Source organism: Glossina fuscipes, unplaced genomic scaffold (genome assembly GCF_014805625.2).
Source record: "Glossina fuscipes isolate IAEA_lab_2018 unplaced genomic scaffold, Yale_Gfus_2 2, whole genome shotgun sequence".
Taxonomy (NCBI): domain Eukaryota; kingdom Metazoa; phylum Arthropoda; class Insecta; order Diptera; family Glossinidae; genus Glossina; species Glossina fuscipes.
In genome coordinates this window covers 12998457-13012618 of record NW_023998416.1, presented here as the reverse complement: position 1 = coordinate 13012618, position 14162 = coordinate 12998457, and the positions used below count along the sequence as shown (strand labels likewise).

The 14162-nt window shown below is 34.8% G+C and overlaps 1 protein-coding gene across 4 annotated transcripts in view; it reads right to left on the bottom strand.

The window, feature by feature from the left end:
• Positions 1 to 14162, bottom strand: part of LOC119633982 (protein sickie) — a 320882-nt gene that overhangs the window by 177588 nt on the left and 129132 nt on the right. For all 4 annotated transcript variants that reach the window (XM_038027862.1, XM_038027863.1, XM_038027864.1 and 1 more), the window contains one exon: positions 6334 to 6668. In XM_038027862.1, the coding sequence (XP_037883790.1) occupies positions 6334 to 6668 (335 nt within the window). The remainder of the gene's footprint in view (positions 1 to 6333; positions 6669 to 14162) is intronic.

The following is a 14162-nucleotide window of genomic DNA, read 5'->3' as shown; positions in this document are numbered from 1 at the left end:
GCTAATTTCGCCTCTTAGCGTCGATTAGCGTCTTTAGTAAGCCAAAATTGTAGCTTCAATCGCCACCTGGGTTTAGGATCTCCTTAGAAGAAAAAATTTTTTTCAACTAAAAACTGTGGGAATGTTGGACTGACAACGGACAGTTGATTTTCGGCATTTAATGAAAGTCATTTTTAAAACCAGATGACCAACCTCTTTATTTCGTCCTGAAACGGCTTTATCTATCGATCTCTCTCTTATTTCACAGTCAGTCCTTAGTTTTCAATCCTACATCGCTAAGCTGTCGTCTCTGTCAGTATATTTTTACATACTTCTGCAGTTACTGGTTACTAATACCCTACAATGTCCAGAAGGGCGTAAGATAGATCCATTTTTTATTATATCGATCAATTTAGAAAGCGATTCTGAGCTTGTCTTTCCATCTATCCGGTTTTCCTTATTCTTTTCAACCTGTACGCTGTATTTTGATGAAATTTGATGTAGTGACCAGTGTTCAATCAATTTCTCTATGACGTCTTATTTTGGAAATTTAAATACGTGTACAGTAGTATAGGGTGTTTAATAGTGGACCGTGACTCACTACAATGTTTTCACTCGCTTTGGTTGCCAAATATTATATAATAACTTATCATCCTGCATTCATTATTTTTAATTTAAATTTCTAGCGAGCGGTTTGTCCTCCCAACGAGAAGTGGCTTAAAACGATAAGCAATTACTCCACATAAAGTCTTTTTACATTCTACTTTTGTTTTGCTTCATTTCAGGCAAATACTGCCTGGGACCCATTTTTCAGAGCAAGTTTCAGTGAAGGTCTTTAGGTAAATTAATTCATTCCTTATTCGTTAACCTTTAATCTTAATATTAAATCAATTTTTGTTTATTAATTTCACACGTTACTGAACCAAATTGCTTAAGATAAGGGAGAAACTCTGTAAAAGACCACTTGAAGAGTCTTCATAGACGTTGACTCTTTCTAGTCTTTATTTTTGCATCTCGTTTAAGCCATCCAGTTAGTCAAAGCATCAGACAGAAATGGATGGGAGAAGACAATATGTTGCCGTATAGTTGACAACATCAATATGCAACATATTTATTGAGGCAATAACCGTATGAAAGCATTCCCTCGCGCATATGTTAGTATAAGTAAATGTATGGGCTTTAGCTTGTAGTTAAAGTCTATAAGTATAACATTGAGTTAAATGTAAGTGTACTTGATTACCACTCCACAAACTACAAATAATCATACTGCTCTCTAAAGTGAAGCATATAGCATACCAAGGGAAACATCTATAAGTTTGTATACAATTTATGGAAGTCATGATAGACCACTCGAGACGTAGAGGGGAGCATACGATTGCCTGAAGTGCACATAACAGAAGAAAGGAAAGCATTTATACAATCACACTTATTAAAAGCATAGCGATAACTGAAGAAAATTCCTATGCATACGAACGACGTAATTTACTGTTTACTGCGAACTACATAACGCGTTTCAAGTGTGAACGGGAAACGAGGCGAACGCAAAGGCCATAAAGTTCTTTATCCTTCCTATGCAGTTGCCTTTAGTGGCTGGCTGTATGTCAAAAATTTCTATTGAATTTTCTTCTTATAGAAGATGTGTTCCTAATTGATGTGAATTTCGAATTCTATAAATGTATTACACACACACACACACATATATATATATATATATATATATAAACAACATAAACGCAATGTCGTAACTATTGTCGTACTAATCAACGTCGTAATCATCTATTTTGAAACATTATATATGTTTATGTGCATTGTTGGATGGGTCCACCTTAAAAACCTCAAATCCTACTGAATGCGGTAAATTATTTAACTTTTCAACTTTCTTCTCGTTTACCGCAAGATTTATAAACGAGAAGGATTCATGTAATATGCATGAAAGTCCTGTCTGTTAGCAGCTTAACATTCAATAGCCTGAGGATATTTTTTTCATGTGCTCTCCCAACAATAATTGTATATTTTGTATGCAAGACATATGGATGCGAATGTTATTCTGCCTTTAATTTGTTTAAATGCAAATTTAATTCATTTCATTTGGCATATGAAAGGATTCCCCATCGGCTTAATGTAAAACTTTTTCGTAAATTATCAAATTGCTTGAATGACACAACGCCGCTTTTGATATGGAAATTTCCATGCCAACGGCATTCATGTATATGTAGTACTGAAACAATTTGGGACCAAAAAAAAAAAATGATATACTTTTTTGAAACTTACATAAGCTTCCACCATGAATAAGAAGGCAGTTAAGCATTACTTTTATTTTCAACTGTGAACCAAAGTTTAATAGATGTACTAGGTGGGTAAATATGAAATCGGAATTCGACCGTATCGAGAACTTAAATGATTAAAGTTGTGTTTTCATTATACGATAGACATATGACAATAATTCGCGCTCACAATACCAACGCAAAAACCTAGAACGAATATCTCGAATTTTGTGGCAACATTTTTTCCCCCTTACAGCACCCACAAAAGAAACTCATGGGTAATACGAAGCGTTTGCTTAAATAATTTCTCTTTGTTGAACTTAAATACACTTAGCAAAGCTGGAATAAAGACTGCTTTGGGTGGTTTATAGATTGGAAGGAAGAATAGAGAAAACCTTACCTTATACGTATGAATTTATCTAAACGTCGTATGGTTGCGTCAATAGTGCCGACATATACCACGATCTCCTGCGAACTTATTGAGTGATGTTTTGTATATGTATTTATTGCTTCGTCATTGTTTTCTTTAAGCTCGCTGTTCAACGTCTGTGGTTAAGGTTTTCGATTAAAGATTTTCCCCATCTGTTGCCTCTACGTTAACACATTCTGCCGGATTCACTTTGCAGAGAATCGCCTTCGTCTGTTCATCTTTGTCTTTCATGTCAGGAGCAACCAGATTGGAAAACATTCCTACCACGGTTACTGTAGCTAGGTATGCGGTGGGCTCGTAATTTGGAAAGCCTTTGAACTACTTCTAGCTTAGATAGAAAAGGTTTGCTTTGCGGTACTTTTAGCGCCCAGACGGGCACGATGCACACATCATTTGCATATAACCTATGCTGCATATGCTATTTCCTGCTTTACCCTGTTCATAATTTAGCCTAATTTTGTACAAGAAATGGTTGCGGATGCTAACACTCTAAGTTGTCTAAGGTTAGTAGTACACTCAAGTGTCTGTATCGTGCTCTAAGATATCTAAATTTACTGTCAAATTCCAAAACGCGATGTGTATCGTCTTCTATTTCCAGCACTTGAAACGACCTTCAGGCCGTCCGTCATTAATATTGCTTCGTCGTGCAAACACGTATATTCATATGTGTACAAATATGGATATGTATAACAGTATGGTTCACGCATATATTGATGTCCGGCGCAACTATTTTCATATAAATCTTCAATATTAATAAGGTAAAGAAAACTTTTAAAATAACATTTCATGAACTATTGAAATATTCGGATAAGTTGTGTTTCTACGCAAAAGTATCTAATCCCAGTAAGCTATTACTTTTCTGTGTAAGTACACTGAGTAAAAGATAGTTTTGAAAACGACTTTTTCAATAGTTTTTACTCTTAAGGAACGACTTTTCTACTACTTTTTCTTTTTGTGATTGTTGTATTCATCTCTGAATAACTTTCACTTTTAGAAAACCTAATCGAATCACTTAAGAAAATTTGCCGTAAAATCTGTTTTTGTTCTTCTTCGTTAAAGTATCGAAATCGTTTGCTTTGCTTGGCATTTATCAAATAAAGTTTAATATAATTTACGGCATTGTTTAACGGAAATTAAGTTATGTACTGAAGATCTACTTCCATTCGCCCGACTGACAGACAGTAACAGCAATATTCCTCCTATAAAATATGCTTCATCAGTTCTAAGATGTATTCTTGGCCGGAATTAACATTACGTTCGTAGGATGTGCGCACATGTGCAAATTTACTAAACCGTTTGAATTTTTAAGTATATCCAGGCGTAAGAGCAAAAAAAATAAAAAGAAAACGAGAAAAAAAAAAAGATGAAGTTTTTCTTTGTCAGCATGTAAACAGTTGGGGCTCTTGTTGCTGTAAAATTAGAAAACTTGTTCTTTTATAAAAAAGCCATCCCCCAAAATGGTGTTTATGTAAAGAAATCCCCATAGACAGGAACAGGAAGTTGTTGTTACGGTTTCATACAACAGTTGGTTGGGACCTTACGACGCAAAGCAAAGGCGGGAGATGAACATGTTGGTTTGTTTTGAATGTGGTCGTTAAAAGTAGAAACGCTTAACTTTCATTTTCCGTATAGCAGTGGCGGCGGGCAGCGGAGGAGGGGGAATCAAAAATAAACATTCGTTGACAATAAGCAAGTGATGGTGAGTTTTTATCTAAAAGTGTGCTTAAAAATGTAAATGTGTAACGGAAATCTAAGGCAGTTTCATCAGCTATAAGTGTTTACTTTTACTTTACATAAACGAGATACTAACTCATAAAAACCATTCTTGCAAGGAAATGAAAGAAAACATTTAATATGAATAATAAAAAAAAAAAAAAAAAAAAAAATAAATGATTTATGATATCTTTGAATTATTCAATATCGACAAAGTGTAAATTTAAGAAGTTTAGAAGCAATTTAATCTCTACTCCAGCGTTTTCGCTTATGATTTGGTAAAATCACATTTTAATTAGCTGAAAATCCGCACATTTGTTTCGATTTTCTATGATTCAATAATATATACTTCGCTTTCATTTTAACCCTGGAACTACCGAGTACGTCATTTCGATCCTTTTTAATTTTTGAACTTAAAAAAAAAAGGTTATAAAGAGTGTATGCCAAGACCTAAAATACCTTTTTACTTACCTAATCTAGTTTTCGACATGCCGATGGCATATAACTGTCTCTACATATCAAAAGGGGTTTTTTTTTATTCCCCATCTTGATCGAATTGCCACAGTCGCAAAAATGAAGGTAGGAAACTGAAGTTCGGCACAAATATTCCTAAAGTAGATTAAAAATCCAATGCTAAAAAAAGGCTGCATTTTGCCCAAATACATGCGAGAAACACATGTAAGTTGCGCAAAAAACGATAACTGTTTCAGATTTTCATCTATAACTTTCACTTCTGTAGACATATCTCCAAAAACTTGGTACTTAAATGTTCATCAAGTTCATCTGTATCTTTAATACAGAAATAGTTAACGATAAAATTTTAATTCCAATTTACTTCCCATTCATTCTACCATTGCAGTTACAGGTTTCCGAAGACGTGTTCATGTCATCACAAGTTACATACGAAAATATGCAAAATTTAATTGTAATTGGGTAGAAAAAATTTTAAACAAGTAAAAACACTATAGTGGGTTACGACGCACCATGAAGTACTCTATACCATTTCGCTTAACATTGTTAATCATGCAATGACTTTTCGAAATACAGTGTCATATGGGAAGTGGTCGAAAAAGTTTGCCCAATCCAATTCGAATTTCAGCAGCATCCGGTCTTAAGATAAAACATATCAATTTTATCAAAATATCTCAAAAGCAGCAAACTATAGATTGAACACTAGAAAACATGACGGACAGGTAAAGCAGGGGTAAACTTAAATCGACTCAGAAAGTGACCCTTTGGAATAAAGTGATCGCCATAACAAAAGCGGGTTCTAAGGCAAGTGCTTCTAGGTGCCAAAATGGTTGAATCGCCCGCAAAAACCAAGATTTTTTTCATAGATGGTAGCCCCAAACTGCCTGAAAGACCTGTCAAATTTGCACCGTCAGATGGGGCACATAGTTTCAGTAAATAATTGTTTCATTTTTTAAACAAGCAAAGGACGGATTGATATCCACACTGTCAGTACATATGCAAATTTCTTAATAAAATAAATATGCATCTTTTTAAAGGAAACTTTCTCAATATTTATAAAGATATGATAAAATTTATGAAAAATGTAATTGTATGTGTACCGTACACGCTTAGCATTTTGAACCGAAATTTACATTGGAAAGTATTAGATAAACATTCAACTTAAGGCATTAATAGAAAGTGTACATTGTTCTTCCACACACACAAAGGCAGTTTTTATGTCCGCATGGCTGTACGTTTCTCTAACGCAACAGACAAACGAGTTCGAGTAACAGATAACAATCAAAAGAGAGAAGAACTTAATTCAAATGCAAAACAAGAGATGGCGTAACTTCTAATCGCTATCAATTTCTATTCATGAATTGAATGTTTCTCCAGCGAGGCAAACTAGTTTGTTTGATTTTCTACACAAATACATTGATTGTTATATTCGTTCAGGTTGTTAGCAGAAACGCAAGATTTACAAGAGAAACTCACCTATTCACCATTGTCGTGTCGTTTCCGTTTTGCATGGATTGCACTAATAACGCTGTGGCTGAACTGTTGCTTACTTTCTCGCTAACTCCGCCACCCACACTAACGCTTAAGGTGTTCGTCTGCGGTTGTTGGTGTATTTCAGCTTTTATCGAAAATCCATTTGTGTTGTTGACACACTTTGATTGCTTTGACTGTTGCTTGTAACGACTTAAAGCAAAGAACAAAGCCAAAACTGCCTTCAAACGTCCACAGCAGATGTCGTTCGTGGTGATATTATCCAAGCCAGCAACCGCATGCGAACGTAATTGGCTTAAGCATGAATTTATGTTATCGTACTGTAAACAACAAAAAAAAAAAAAAATTAAAATGAATGTTTTAGTTCAAGTTATTTACCGCTACATTTGTTCAGCTTAGTAATATCGTAAAACGTACGTACGATATGAAATGTGATAGATTTTGCATAGGTATGTTTTAAATCATCAACACAATATAATTATTCAAGATATATACATATTCGATATATATATACATATATATACATAAATATATATATCACGCAACACTCGTACGAAACAAAAACAGAAACAACGAAAATACACGAAACTAATAAAAAAACACACAACTAATCATATTGTAGATGGTATTTTGATCATAATTTATGCAAGTGTAGTAGTATATGATAAGTGTTATTAGTAGTGATAAGTACACAGACGAGAACACGTGTTTCGCGATATTAAGGATAATATACCGATATTGATTGAAGGAGGTGTTCGATGTTCCTCTGTCCTTGGCTGATATTGGTGCTGATTACGCTATTTGCCATGACGGTATTATAGGAACAGGAGAGCGGTGTGTAATATATTGAATAATTTTGCATTCATGTTAAATGTATGTGCACACGTACGCACATAGGCACGCATCCATCTTTCAATAGATGTGTAGTTTTAAAATACAACGTAACCTATATCAAGAGTTATTGATGCTTTCCAAGAAATTGTCTAATGGCGCCAGAATGGTTTTAAGCAAAAATCATTTTTGAACAGAACTCTTTCTGTACTCGTGCATTGCTCATTTTGATAGGCTATTAACCACATATTATAAGAGGATTCTTTTGCGTACTGTAAATGATGATTCCGCGCAATGTGTATCCATTGAAATAACCTAGAAGCAAGTTCGGCAGGATGTCGTCTACAGTTTTACTTTTGAAAGTTAAAAACTCTATTATACATTAATAAACCAAAGACCTTGGCGCAATCGGCTTAGGATGTCGAGGGTATACTTTCAACTGCCATAAACAAAATAACCAACCATTGAGCAACTTTTACTGTTCCGCTTTTGCATACAGCATTTTGCAAACTAATGTAGATAAGCGGTTTAAAAATTGCAAAAATTTATGAAATAATGAAAGCTGTATGGAGAACTCATCTTAAATACTGTCTATAAGAACGAAATGTCAGCAAAGCAGACGTGAAAGCCTCGAAGCCGTTTTCAAAATCAAATTTTTCGACATGAGTAGAAACAAACCAAATGTTTGTATGAGTGACACTATATTGCCGAAAAAGGAAGAAAATCTCCGAAATCATTGATTGCCCGTTAATGCTGTTAATTACATGGGAGGGGGAAATGAAGTTATCGATATGGCGAGTGTGGCCAGACATTCTGAAAGGCGGATATGCACACAAAACTCTTGAATATTTGTGGAAGCCAACATACAGGATGTTTGTCTTACTCCCCTTTCTCTGCAAATTTTTCTAGTCCATACACACCACGCACGCAAGTCGCGGCTAAAGCAGGTACAATTAAATTGCTCTTCCCCTCTTTTACGATTTGCTTATTCGAATGTTCGTTCTTTAATGAAAATTTCGAGATAATATGAAAAATGATCTGTTAGAATTTCCAAATTAAAGACAGACGTCACTTATTTTTCAAAAATTGATATTTTTTATATTTATTACTATTTTGGGGCTGTACAGTGAAGAAATGGATGATGTGAACTTTTACTGTTATGAGAACAAGCACAGATGGGCGAACAGATGAGTTTATTACTTTAGGCTAGTATTCTGTGATCAAAAACTAAGGTGAATTTCTTTATAAAGTGAAAACACTTTATATATTCTTGGAAATCTTTTAATTCCATCCCCCTCATCATCTTCCTAACTCTCAAGTAATGTTTCTCGTTAAGAGCACCGCCTGGTGGAAGATTCTCATAATGAAACCATACGTACGTATTATATACGTAGTATACGAAGTAGTAACGACTTTGGTGTTGTCTTTCTTGGCCCTTGGTTCATTTTTTACGCGATTTTCGCTCGATTGCTAGATTTTTTTCGGGTCATATGTCTGGATGTACTTATGTCTAATCTTTCGCAATAACCTGTTCCGTCATGGCTTGCTAGTCAGAAGTCACTCATTCACAGACATAGTAAAAATCGAAAAAGTCACTTTTGTGCTCTTAAAACAAGTAAAATCACCACAATGGTCTACGGCCAACTATTAGATACTTTGCAGAATTTTGCTTAGTGCATTTATTCACTTTTCAAAGTGAAGCATTGTATGAGAAGTGGCCGAAAAAGTGATCCTATCCGAATCCAAAACATGTCGATGTACCAAATAAATGCATATATTCTAACGGTATATCAGGTAATACCAACTTTCACGTTTTGTTGAAAATGTTACGGATGGAGGAGGTGGCGGGGCTGCTATAAAGAGGTTACAATGAAATTTCTTATTGGTCTCATTTAACGTTTATATAAAGGTTATAAAAAGTTGAACGACTAAATCGGAATATAACCTCAAAACCACTTTAGATGGTGAGTGCAATCCGAATTATAGCTTAATTAGCCTTAGTAGCGAAATTAAACAATTAGTGCACAGCCCACCATAAAACCCACGACACCGCTTCGCTTAATGCATTGAACAGATGGACAAACTTATATATGAAAGGTAGGTCTATGTCAGATCCTTCCGGATCTGATCTGTTGCATATATTCGCACAAACTTAATATACCTTCGTATCAAAAGTAGGGCATAAAACCGCAAATGAATATATAGACATGAAACTCTATATAGATGTCAAAAGCAGCACTACCCCGGCCTACAAAAAAAATATCGTAATTTCATAGTTCTTGCGTAGTTTAAATGAAAAATTCACCTCTTTTTCTGTCCACGGCACTATACGAATTTTAAAGCCATTAGCGCGTGTAGAAAGATGTATTAGACTCACAAACGTCAATCTCAATGTATGGGTGCGGCGTTACTTCATACAAGCACCAGAAAGGGCACATATATATATATTTTATGATATTTTTTGCATATTTTCTTTTTTATGAAAATGACAAATCTTTCATTGTAAACGGAAAAAAAATTGATAGAAATTTCTTTGCAAACTTTTAACATCAGTTTATGCGATTTTTCACATTTCTCCCATGAAATTTTCAAAAAAAAAGGGTAAATAGATTTATGTAAACAATTCCTGTACATTTACAGACCTCTTAGCATTAGCTTAATAAGCTGCATGCTTGCCTGTTAAAGTGCCGTATGTAAGTCACCAATGTGCAAGATATTTGGATGATATATACGATACGACAAAGTTATTATATTTTTTCGTATATAGATGAATATTTATTTGCTATATCATAAGATAAATATAAATAAATGTGCTTAAGAAAATATATGAAAATAATTCCTGCAGCTAGTCGTTCAGGCAAACAATATGCACTCAATCCGATAATAATAAAACAATGCGAAAACGCATTGGAATTGTGTTGATTTGAATGGTTGAACGGTTGGCCAAGTTTACGACACATTTTCTTTCTTTTTTGTATGCGACAACAACAACAGCAGCAATAATACCAGATGTTTAAAGTTCACTGTCATTTATGCCGTTTGCAATAATTCTTATCACGTTGGTGGTCATACGGAGGGAGTGACAGCGACAGAAGAAGAAGAGTACGACAGCAGAGCTACAATGTGCATCGGACAAAAACCGTATCAAACGCCCGAAAGCAATAATCTCAGTACAATGGTAATGGTAGCACAAATATACACACACACACAGCCAGCCGTACAATTCTCACGCTTCTTATTGAACATTAAGCAAAAAAAGAAAAAAGAAAAAACAAGGAATGTCTCAATTCTTGATGACCCTATAGAACAAATCCTGCAACTAGTCCGGCAGCTAGCCAACGAACCAGTAAGCTAGTCATTCAGATATTTATAAACCATATTATTGTATTGACCGCATGTTATAAGCCGTAGAAGAATAGTTGCAAAGACTTTATATGGAAGCGGAGGCGAAAGAGATAATTTTCCCCACACGTACCTCTATAAGTTGATCTTATGATTGGAATTCGTTTTACGATTTGCAACGTGTTTAAAAAACAGAAGATATGACCAGTGGTTCAGTGGTTTTGGAATGTCGCTACTTTGGTTTGCTTTCATTTAGACGTTCAAGACATTAATACATTCGTATTAGACATACATATACACAAACTATGTCTAAAGATTGCATGAGTTTTTCAAGTTATTTTTTTATGACATTTTCTGGCGTTTAAATGTATTTTTTTGTCTTTTGCCTTCGAGATTGGTTTGCATGGTATGTTTTTGTATTTCATATCAAATACGCATACATACACGAACACTTTCTTGTCTTTCAATATTACTTTTTTGAGACCAATTTCTAATATGCGAGCGTTAGTTTTAAATAAAATCACGACAATCTTCGAACCTGATAACATATATCGACTGAGAAGAAAGTGATAATAAGTTTTTCAGAATTCTTAACGTGGCAAGTGCTGACATTAAATCTTTGCACATCTGTATCAACTTTTCCTTTTATGTACCCATAGTTCCTTAATTACTAAATGTGTAATGTAATAAAACGGCTCTAGATGGATATAGGAATTAAAATATCTACGAGTAGTCGACATAAGAGTGCAAAAGGTTAATAAAATGAAGGTAAATTATGCCAGCGAAGTAGAAGGAAGATCCCTTGGTACCCAATATAAGCGCAAATACTGCATGCAAGAATAAAATGTGGTATACGTAGCATTGAAGGCTTTGACACCGGCGTATATCGGGCCTCTTTACATTAGGCAGGGAACAAATGGTATAGGGTAGTCAGTGGACTGTGGGTGGATGAACAAAGTTACGGTAATTATATCTCCCTCTCTCTCTCTCTCTGTTTCCAATCAATCGGGCTTGCTCTGAACATGAGTAAGAAAGCTTCGCTGGACCCTATTACTATTATCCGCAGAGCTCAGCTCACAGGTAGGTAGGGAGCAGGAAAGAGATAGACAAGAGAGATTCAGACGCGCTTTACTTGACGGCGCGGTCGCTCATGGTCAGGATATCGTAGTCATGCCCAGCAGCCAGCTGTAGGACGGTATTCTAAGTGCGATATTCTCTTCGCGACAACAAAGCGGCACTCGGAACGTAAACTCGCAACTAGGGTTTCTCTCTCTTCCGAATTTCTTGCTTGTCTGTGATGTTAACCCCGGTGAAGCCGCTTTCGCCGGCCCAATAACGCGTATTAAAAGACTACATTACAGTCGCGTCCATGCGGCCAGGATTTTACAGATTTTAAAGCAAAGCTGAATTAAAGAGCTGATTCATAACCTTCTGGAAAAGGGGGCGTTCTCCCTTGGAGTGAAGTGAAGTGTTGTAGAATGATTAGTCCTTAAAAATCTTCAAATTTCTTCTAATTTTATGAGATAACTTAAACTGAGGCTGACCTAAATAGCAGCCCGAGTACCTCTGCGCTTGCGTCACTTATTCTTCTTCAATTTTTTTTAAATGCAATAGAAGCTTGAGATTAATGAGAATGCCTCGTATAAAAATTCAAAATAAGCACGGTTTCGGGATCCCATTCCTACAATTAGTGAAGCGACTGTTCCGTTGAACCTTGTCTCGCTGAGGGATCATATGTTTCTTCGGCACTTCAGGGACTATAATCGAATTAGTTATCATTACGTCGGATCGTTCACCTTTCTTAGAATGATGTTGAGTTTTACACTCATCCCTAGATGTGTTCTTCAGTTCGTAGCATTCAGAAGTATGTATTATTTTGATCAGAGCTTGAGCGACTTGTAACTTTTTGTGTCCTTGGTTGATGGTTGATCACATAAAATGTTTTAGAAAATTGAGAATTTTTATTTGGCAAGAACAGACTTGCAAATGGCAATACTTTATAAAAAATCAGTAACTAAGTGTTCATAAAAGATGTTTACCTAAAATTCTTTCTTAGTATATTTGACAATGCCGAAATAGGCTGAGTTCATGTGTAAACAAATAACGAGTGAGACTCATTGCGAATTTTATGCATCAATTTGGGAACGCATCAAAGGTTCAGTAGAGAGTGAATATAATTCTCTTACTTTCTTTACGTTCTTTTTTGCCATCAATTTTTCTTTCATTACGCAACTACATCCCGTTGATATGCATTAAACACTTACTTATGTTTGAAATTTTTATTATATTTATTTTTTCTTTTTTTTACCTCTTTTTCTATCCTATCATTTCACAGTGAAGTGCGGTTTTCTTTTTATTTCACTAACGGTTGCATCATTTCTTTGCCAGTCAGTCGATTGGGGAATCGTTGGTGGTTTTACTTAACTGTGTAGTAAGTTGGTATCGTATTTCGGATAAACAATGATTGTGGTTCTCGTCTCTTTCCCATTTTTCTTAAATCCAGCTTCTTGTTTATACACATATATTTATAGAGAGATCTTATTATACTGATTATGGTTTTCTTTTGCAGTCGTTTTGTTGTTTTTATTATCGACACACCACAAGGAGCATCATATTTATACATTCGCTTAATATTTCCAATGGCTTTATTTTTGCAAATTTATCATTTATATGATATTTTAAACAACCAAACAAATAAACAAATGCATCTACATTCAAAGCATATTACTTTTCAATATGCATATATATATATATATATATATATGTATATATGTAAGCAGAAAGCAGTTAATTTTACGTAAAAATTCCACTACAAGAGAATGTTTCGGTGCGTAGGTTTGTGTTTGTGGTAGCGTTTTTTTTTTTTTTTTTTTTTTTTCTTTTTTGCATTCTATATCAGTTGAAGTTTAAGCTGCTAAAATAAGTGGGTGAAGTAAGAACAGAAATTACATCTGAATCGACTTGTATGTTAATTTTTTCATTCAAATGATTGACTTTGCCTGTCAATCGAATTGCAAGACGATACATCGCAACTATCGTGCTATAGACGAATAAAAGAGGCTTTAGTGAATATTAGAAAAGTTGCAACACATATAAGCCAACATTTTTACGATCTAGAAGTTGTAATAAAATTTCCGCTCGCAATTATTTAACAAACTGTAAAATTCGATGGCATTACATTTCCAAGTTAATTAAGCTTCGTTTTGCATACACCAAATCAACATTATATTGACAAAGATTTTCCTCTGTAGGCTGCTTCCGCTGTCTCTTCTTCGCTTATTGTTTTCTCCACAATTTAAGAACTTGGCTCTTCCATCATTCAAAACCATCAGCATCCTTCGATTATATTAAATTAAACGCTAAGCTTTCTAAAACAATCTTAACTTTAAAAAAACAATTAAGAACATTGTAATCAGACAAGGCCGACCATTAAATACTCTACAGCACATTGTCTAACACAATTCTTGTTCTTTATTATGGAACGCAAAAATTACATCTTGTTTGGAAAGCGGGCCCAAAACGCAACCTAATGTAGTACAAATGTAATCCTTATATAGGGTAGGATCCAAAAATAGGCGTAGATGGTCTAAATTTTGTAGAGTTCAATTTTGTGTGAAATTACTATTACGGGTCAATTTTTG